Source organism: Carica papaya, chromosome 2 (assembly GCF_054855325.1).
Source record: "Carica papaya isolate Zhongbai chromosome 2, ASM5485532v1, whole genome shotgun sequence".
Lineage (NCBI taxonomy): Eukaryota > Viridiplantae > Streptophyta > Magnoliopsida > Brassicales > Caricaceae > Carica > Carica papaya.
The window spans coordinates 30,811,491-30,820,941 of NC_142310.1; the positions used below are offsets into that span (position 1 = coordinate 30,811,491).

At 33.9% G+C, this 9,451-nt stretch overlaps 1 protein-coding gene across 1 annotated transcript; it reads right to left on the reverse strand.

Moving 5' to 3' along the window:
* Positions 1-4,989: 4,989 nt before the first annotated feature.
* Positions 4,990-7,458, reverse strand: LOC110823770 (small ribosomal subunit protein eS7-like). The gene is made up of 6 exons (XM_022054245.2): positions 7,269-7,458; positions 6,143-6,227; positions 5,989-6,062; positions 5,772-5,895; positions 5,341-5,523; positions 4,990-5,237 (listed from the first exon to the last, which is right to left on the reverse strand). The coding sequence occupies exons 2-6, from the start codon at positions 6,215-6,217 to the stop codon at positions 5,118-5,120; spliced, it is 576 nt and encodes a 191-aa protein (XP_021909937.1). The 5' UTR covers positions 6,218-6,227; positions 7,269-7,458; the 3' UTR covers positions 4,990-5,117.
* Positions 7,459-9,451: the final 1,993 nt, after the last annotated feature.

Here is a 9,451-nt window from a genome sequence, read left to right on the forward strand (position 1 = left end):
TTATTAAATGAGCAATTAACAATTGATTCCCCAATATAATCGTAGGAAGAATCTTATTTATATAAATGTAATTCCAAAAGGTATTACATTGTTAACTAAGATAGACGTAAGGTATGAAATTAAAATAAACGTCCGGGTCCTCCAGCACAGTCGTGGTCACATTGGCAGGCAGGACCCGATTGAATTTGAACACAATATCCGTTGCCATTGTATTGTTTTGTGCACAGTGCTTTGCAAAATGCAAGATCACACTGGGTCGGATCTATTATTTTCGAACATGGTGCTCCATTAACTCCGGAAATTGCCATAAAAGCTGTCAAAATTCTCAGAATATATTAGTTTAATTAACAAAATTTTAATAATCTCTAAAAATTTTTGACAGAAATAATTGACAAGAGAGATATTTCAATTCATGCTAGTTTACCAATTTTTTTTTTTAAATGTTTTAATAAGCTCAGTTAGAAAATGGATTGATAATATTTCAATTATGAAAATAATAATAACTTTTTTAAAAATAAAAAATAAAAATTTTACATTTTTCTTTAATATAAAAACTAATAAAAATTAAACTTTTTAACGTGAAAGTTTTTGAGATGCTGAGTTAGAAAAAAAATCCGATGAAGAGCTCGGATTTAAATCTAAAATATCTTCGACAAACAAAATAAAACAATAATAATATAAAAGAGAATTCATAGAAAATAAATATCATGAATGTATATACAGCAATGTAGTTTACCAGAGAAGACAATGAAGAGAATCAAAATTTGGGTGAGAGATTGCTTTGCCATTTTCTTTGAAGAATTTGTAAATAAGGATTGCTTGTTTATGTGTTGTTGTGTGTAGAAATGGTTTTTCACTATTTATACAGTGAAATACTGCCAAAGGAGCATCATTTTTTTTATAATTCAGGGGGTATTTTTGTATTGTAATGGTAAAAAAAATCCCATGTCAATTTATTTCCATTAATGGAGAAGATTATTTGTTATCTTCTAGACGAATAAAATTATTCTTTTTATGAAATAAAAATATACCCCCCTGGATTTAGTCAGCCCTTTCTTTTTTTTTTTTTTTTTTCTTGCAGAGCTTCTAATTTGGCAAAGAAAATTATATTTTTGATAAAAGAAATATTAAAATTATTTTCGTTTGGAAGTTAAATAATATATTGGTATCTTGGTAAATGCATATATCTTGCCAATTTTCTAGCTCGTGCTACATAAGTTTGGTATGTTGTTGTTAGCTATAATGTTTGCTGTTTTTGTTGAAATCTATAATTAATATTTTTCCATATTAAAATATATTTGGTCTAATTTAATTTATTCTTCTCCATATTAGGAAATGACATGCTTGCATATCTATTGAATTAATTTTAAAAGGATACATGTATATAGTATTAAATCATATAATTAATTTTGCTATAATGCACATATTGAATTAGTTATTAAAAAAAAATTAAATTTCTTTAATGATATGGCTTAATGGTTTAGCGTTATAATATTAGAAATATGGTAAATTATTAATGAAATATCAAATGACATATACGTACAGTATCATAATAAATAAATGATTGTTTGTGTTGCCTTACTTAGTTATACACAATCCTAAAATTTATGTACTGACTGTGTAACACCCAATCTTTTTTTTTTTTTTTTTATTATTTTTATTAATTATTATTATTTTATATAAAAATATAATTATTATTTATATGATTTTAATTTAATTTATTTAATTTTAATTTGATTTAATAATAATAATAATAGTAAAAAAATTAGTTAGGAATTTAATTGAAAATAATTTTAGAGAAAAGGGATGAAAATTTAGGTTTTGAGGGTATTTTCGAAAAGAAATTCGAAAATTGGAGGGTCAAAACGCATTTAAAAAAGTTACGTCACGTAAACTGCCCGGTCAGCAGCCCCGACTTAGCAGGACGCGTCAGGTGGCAGAGGCGCTGACGTGGGAGGTCCCGGGGGGGGGGGAGAGGGAGCCACGTGGGCTATCCGCGTGCGCTATATCAAACGGATGAGATCCGTTCCTGCACGCACAGACGGCTCAGATCAAAAACGCATACGGACGACGCAGATTGCATCGCGCACGGATGACCCACATTAAATCACGCATAGACGACATAGATTGAATTGTGATGAACAGCCCAGATTCACTCCGTATTTAATCGCGATCGGACGGTTCAGATTAAAAGTGATGGACGGTCTAGATCAAAAGTGGTGGGTATAAATAACTCCATTCGTACCCAAACCAAAACCCTAATCGCCAGAGCCCCTCGCCAGAGAAGACAGCCCAGTCGTCAGGGAGTCGACTGCTGCTACCCGCCGCCGTACCAGAGCAATTTTCGACCGCCAAACGAGGTAAAAAAATTTCCTCTTGCATGAAATTCAATTTTAAACCCACCCATGACCAAATCGGAGTGAAAGAACCGGCTAATTGGCCGAATAACGCTGCTGCTTGGTGTTTCAAAAAATACCTTCGATGAGGCCTTTCCCAATTTTCGTTCGATGTGATTTTTCCACCGTTGTGACCGCCATTTCCTTCTCTACAAGTTGACCGAAGCAAAACACTCAATCGCAATGTGAGTCGGATGAGCCGCTGTACCGGAGAGCCCAACTGCCAGTGAGTTTGGGTTTTCTGTATTTTTTGGGTCCGCTGAGGACCTAAGTGCATTTTCTCGCAGGAATCGATGCAAGTTCGGCTGAAAACTACCAACCTTAGGCGGATCACCGTCGCCGGAGCACAGCGGAGCCGCCGTGCCGAAATTTTAAAATTGATCGAGTAGGTCCTGGGTCTGATTTTTGGGTTATTTAGGGCACTTATATGTACTGTAAGCACGTTTCAGTTCTCGAAAAAAAATTCAAAGAACCTAGGGACCTCCCGTAGGCGCAGTAACCATCTAGTTTTCATTGTTAAGCCAAGTAAGGATCCCTCATCCTATTTTCCATCATTGAATTAAAGTTCAAATAAATAATAATATTGTATTTTGTACAAATTAAATAAATATGCATAATTAATTACGGTTGCTAATGGAGCCCGAACTAGACATTATTCTCTGTCAATTTCTGTTTTATTTATTTTACAGTCTAAAAGTATGATGATATTTGGTTTATATATTGTATAGTTTAAATGCATGTATTACTGTTTTACTTTATAACTATTTGTTTTTGGGATCTAAAATATGATTGCATTGTCGGATACATGTTTACTTGTTTATTTTTCTTTTTGATTTGGTGACGAAGACTAAGGACAAACAGGAATGAGATGTGATATGATAAATGAATAAGGTGACAGTCTCACTAGATATCCTAGGAGATGGTAAACGAATCGGGTTCATAGGGAACTCTACCGTGAACGTTGTCTCATACTGGACGGAGTATAGAGATTAGTCATTTGGCCCTCATACCGAACGGGGTATGGAGACGGCCCGCTTCACCCTCATACCGGACGAGGTATTGAGGTTTAATGTCTTGGTGCTCATACCGGACGGAGTATTGGGACAACACTAGAATTAAGATTGTTAAGGAAAATGGTTCACGTGTAACGAGGACACCCTTATGGATCCCCATGGATACTACTAGGTTGGTGAAATGAGAAACGGTAATGATTAGTTATTATTAATGAATATAAATTCATGATATGTTTTATGTTACTGATTGTGCATGAAGTTATGATTTGTATGATATTATTGTCTCTATAGGTTGTTTTCATAAATTCTACAATGGTAAGTGAACTGTAAATAGTTTTATTTATGATAAACAAATTTATTTAAAATTTGTGCTCTATTATTTATTTCTCTACCAACCTTTTCTTCTGTGACGGCGATATATTGTGATGTCCTTATTGGGTTAGTGTAGTTCACCCCTTATTTAACTATTTCAGATTATGAGGACCCGGTTCTCGAGCCCGATCCGCAAGAAAGCTACGAGTAGATACTAGATACTTTATAGTTTCATTTATTTTTTTTCATTTTTTGTATTTCTTTCAGAAAATTTATTCCGTAATGTTTGTTAGTATTTTTGAATTATCGTGTAAGGGATGTTAACTTTAATTTTTATTTCGCTTCCGCACTCAAATTATTATATGCATTTCTTTTTAAATTTTTGGAACCGTTACAAAATACATGTATTTTAAGAACTTATTTTTCAGTGTTCTCTCAAAAATATCCTCTACACCCCCCTAAAGAGAAGTACGTTAATAGAGAAAAACCATGAAATTAGAAATTTAATAAAGTAGTAATACAAAAAATTCATTAAAATAAATATAATATTTAAAATATTAAATTAATATGTTAAAAATTAAAATTGTAGTGAATTTGTCCAAAAAACTATTATTATCGTTGTTGTAGTTTTCTGTTATATTTTTAGTTCATAATTTTCATTTTGTTACTTAGTTCTTTTCCCACACAGGTTTTATAATTATTTATACCATTATTGTCTATCAAAATAAATTAGTTTAAACTACACTTCCATATTATTAAGTGTATTCAGTTATAATTTGACAAGATGTATGTACATATATATATATATATATATATATAACTAACTCACCGGAATACCTTTAACTGAAATGTCTTGAAATAAATATACGTAATTAATATAATATTAGATATCTATGTTACTATAATAGTAAACCTTATTTTATTTTCAGTACTACTAAAACTCAACATAATACTCATGAATTATTTACTTATTAAAAATAAAACAAAAATTAAAGAATGAATGTCTACCACATTGTGGCCAACGGAGGTTAATTGTTATTGATAACAACCAGCGATAAGTTGAGATGGGCGGCGGTGACCGAAGGTGGCAGTCGATTATACTCCGCCTAAAACAAACACATGCCCATTATAGGCTCCTAAACCACTCACCCCATGAATATATATTTATATATATATACTTTTGCCAGCAAATATATAAGCAAACAACATTTTAGTTCTTGAAGAAGCATATAGTTCTAAAACCCAAAAATTTTGATGGATACAGAAAATGCACATAAATAAAGAGAACCTTCCCATAAAGTTCAGATTCATCCATGTAAAGAAACATCAAACAGAATTTTAATAGCCAAAATTTGGAATAGTCATCTATTCAACGAAATAACCGTGGCCATACCCTTTAGGCCTCTGTAATTGGATATTCAAAAACTACATCTTTCCCAGTAAGCTTCCTGTAAACTCCAGTAAATGTCTCCAGCTTGTACTCGGTGTTGTTCCTCTCCTTGGGATCCAAGTAAATCTGCCACAATTGTTTTCAGAAAATGAAATTAATATCAAAGCTTCAGTTTAGAATATGTTTCTGCTGGTAACTGTCAAGTAGAAAAACCATTCAATTCTATTACCTTGATTATCTTTGTACCATCTATGCGGTATCTGATGCGTTTACCAACAATCTCAGCAGGATATACAACATCCTCAAGCATGGCATCATGGACGGCAGTCAATGTACGGGAGCGTGGTCGTTGAACAGCAGAGCCCTTCTTGGGGGGCTGCAGGATCCTGCGGGTGGCAAGCAGGACAACATCCTGACAACAAAGTTGTAATTGAAAGAACAATCATGAAATTGAATTACTACATGGAAAAAACAAGACACAACCCTACATCCATGATGTTTAAAATTTTAGAAGGCAATCACATTCTCCAAAAATTAAAAAAAAAACATGTTTTCAATGTTAAAAACATAGAATGGTGGTTATCTGATCACAAAGTTCACATTCTCATAATTCTTTTTTCCCAGTAAAAATGCTAACAGGCCTGGTAATTGGTGGAACACCTTTCCGCTGAATTTCTTCTCAAGTTCTCTGACAAGGCGAAGATGAATCTTACGGTAAGCCTTCCTCAATCTATATGGAACATAGATGACAACAGCCTTGCGACTTCCAGAAATATCCATCTGACTGCAGGATCAAATACCACCAGGAATGCAAGTCAAACCAAGATAGAGAGAATAGAATGTTAAAAATGGGGTGGGCGAACAATACTATTCATACACTGCTGAGTTTATGTAAAGATCTTTCAAGTCACTTTTTAGCTCCTGATTGGTATTCTCAAGATCAAATAAAGCCTGCAGAGACAAGGATAGGAATTCAATTGTCAAGACTAATAATAGAACATCAGAAGTAGGGTCCAAATAGAGCAACCTACCTGTGCTACTGTCTCCTCAAATTCTGAGGGTTCAGCATCCTTATCTTTGTGGATTTTGTTTTTTGAGGAGAACATCGTGATAACTCTGGAGATTATCCAACAAACAAAATATCCAGGTACAGATTAGAACTGCATACAACATTCATATCATGGCAGCCAGCAATTTGAAAAGAAAAAGTTGGACAGAGATCATCTTGAAATTAAAGAGTGCTTGCTATTCATATCGCTCAAAACTAAACTAACCAAGGTAATAGAACAAAGTCATTGTCTCCAGACATTGTTGCATACCATAACAACAGAATTATCAGGACATAGTGAAAGAGCTCAACAAGAAGAAATTTAATTGCAGAAAAAAAATAACATCTCTGGGAAGTTTTCAAAGTCTTGCAAGCACACCTTATTACAATCACTCTAGATCAGGAAACATGCATCTACATTACGTGAACAAATTTATTGATTTAACAGCGACACAACTCATAACTGCAGCAAAGGAAGAACTTTCAAAATAATTTTAAGTTCTATTAAAATGTTATCTCTACTTGTCAAGATTACAAAATAATATATATATTAGCACAAACAATACATCATTAATTACCAGACTTCATAATTTCACGTGTGGAGTCAACACAGGATGAAAGCTAGCCCTCATATTTACGCCTTTTCCAAAGCAACACGCCATTTTTTCAATGCACCGAACACTTATATCAAACAATGAGTAACTCCACTAACCAGAAACCAAAAGCTAAAAATTACCGGACACAAGATAAAATCCTATGTTTTTCCCTTGTTTGCTTTTCAATAAAGTAAAACAATAAACTACACCAAGTTTCACCAGACACTCCAAAATCCAGATACCAGAAGCCAAACAAATTGAGCATAAAAGAAAAAAAAAACAATTTAAACACACGCACAAGACAGAGGCCGACTACGTCAATTCACCATAAAAAACAATGGTAGTCACAAGCCTTAAAACAGTAATAGTCCCGAATAATTTTATTAAATTTAATAACTTTGATGATTTTACAAGAAACAGAAATAACGAATGTATTCAAACGACAATGAACGTCAGGCAATCACTCCATATGTACACACAAAAAAAAAATATACCGCTACTAATAAAACATACCAGATAAATAGCTCGAGAGAAGATTGTGATTTCGACGTGAATCTGGCTTCTGGACTCGCCGAATAATGTTAAACAGAGAAGAAGAGGAATATGAAAGGACGGTGACCTCCACGTGAGACGTCCACGGAGGTCGGAAGGTGCTGGTTGGTTGCGGCTAGGGTCTGTTTGTTTTGTTAGAAGATGAGAGGGTTTGCAGGTTTATATACGGGGTATGTCTATAATTATGAAATGTTTGCGAGGGTAATTTTGGAAACTAAATAAGTGAAATTTTTTCATAAAAGAATAAACAATTTTTTGAAAAACATGTAAAATTTGTTTCAGCAATTAATATAAATTGATTGTTCCGAGAATTATTTTTCATAATTAAACTAATATATGCATAAAAAATTAATTTAATAGATACTTGCAAATTAATTATTTATACAGTTACTTTTAAAATTATTTTAATACTTGAATCCATGTGTATAAAAAGATAATATAAATAACAAACCGAAATAATTTCTTCCCAATTGCGAAGAAAATTAGTTACAATTTATCATCTTTAACTTATATAAAATCTCGAGATCTAGAATGTAACGGCTCCGGAAATTAAAAGAAAACGTATATATAAAAAATTCTAAATGCGGAAGTGAAATAAAATATTATGATTAACATCCCTTACAGAATAACAAAAACGTATTAAACGTATGAAAGAATAAGCTAACTAAAGTAAATATTAGAAATGAATACTATAAGGAAAAATATAAAATCTTTATGCATTTACTCGCCGTTTTCCTGCAGAACGGGCTCGGGAACCAAGTCTTCCTTATCTGAAATGGTTAAGTAAGGAATAAGCATAATTCATAACAAATTTATTTATTAATAATAAAATCATTTACTGTCCACTTACCTCGGTGAGATTCATGAAAACAATTTATGAAAACAATAACATTATAATATCATGAAATCATACGTACTCTGTAATATAACACATGTCATACCTTTAATATTTCAATCATCAGACAATAAATTTCTTCTTTTACCAGCATACCAGTATCCATGGGGATCCATAGGGGTCCCCGCTACACGTGAACCATTCACCTTAATAACTTAACTTCAGGGTCGTCCCCATGCTCCGTCCGGTATGGGCGCCAAAACCATAAACCTCAATACTCCGTTCGGTATGAGGGTGAGGCGGGCCATCCCCATACTCCGTCCGGTATGAGTGCTAAACATTTAAAGTCTCCATACTCCGTCTGGTATGAGAGACAACGTTCCCGGTAGGGTTCCCTATGGACCCGGTCCGTCCACCATATCCCAAAATATCTAGTGAGGCTGTCGACTTATCTACTTATCAAGTCACATACCTTTCTAATTCTTTTTTTAGTTTTCTGTTCTCATAATCATAAATATTTAAACCAGTAACGAGCATCCAACAATGCAGACATATCATCGGATTCACAAGATTAAACCATAATGAAGTAAACAGTGATTCATGCATTCAAAACTATAAAATAAATAAATAAGATACCATAATGCATTTAAAACTGTGAAATAACTAAAACAGCAACTGACCGAAAATATATCAGATCCGAGCTCCATTAGCAATCTTAATTAATTATACATATCTATTAATTCATAAAAAACCGTTTTATCATTTATTAAGTTTTAAAGCCGTGATAGGAAATAAGGTGAGAGATTCTTACTTGATTCGAAATCTAAAATCAGTTTTTCACTATGCCTACGGGCAGTCCCTAGATTCCCTAAATTTTTTTTTTGGGAACTGAAACACACTTCCGGTACCTGCACATGTCCCCAAAAAACTCCAAATCAGACCCAGGGCCTCCTCAGCCAATTTTAGAACTCCGCCGACGGTGCCGCCGCCTACGGCGGCAACCCACCTCGGGTTGGCTGTTTACGACTGTTTCTGGCCGAATTCAGTCAAACTAGCACTAATTCCTGAGAGGAAACACACGTAGAGCCCTCACTGGGCCAAAAAAATACAGAAAACTGAGACTTACCAACGGTGTAGCTCTCGGGTACGGCAGCTCTTCCGGCGCAAGTCGTGATTTGATATTTTTCTCCGGTCAACCTGTAGAGGAAAGGACGGTGGTCACAGTGGTGTAAAAATTACATCAAACAGGAATCAGAAAGAGCCTCATCGGAGGCAAAACCCGAGGAAACCTGTGGCGGCGCCGCTGGGC

Coding starts and splice junctions, on each gene's coding strand:
- LOC110823770 (XM_022054245.2), bottom strand. CDS start 6,217: ATGTTCTCCTCAAAAAACAAAATCCACAAAGATAAGGATGCTGAACCC. Junction 5,896..5,988: donor CTTTACATAAACTCAGCAGT/GTATGAATAGTA, acceptor TTGATCCTGCAG/TCAGATGGATATTTCTGGAA. Junction 5,238..5,340: donor ATGGTACAAAGATAATCAAG/GTAATAGAATTG, acceptor CAATTGTGGCAG/ATTTACTTGGATCCCAAGGA.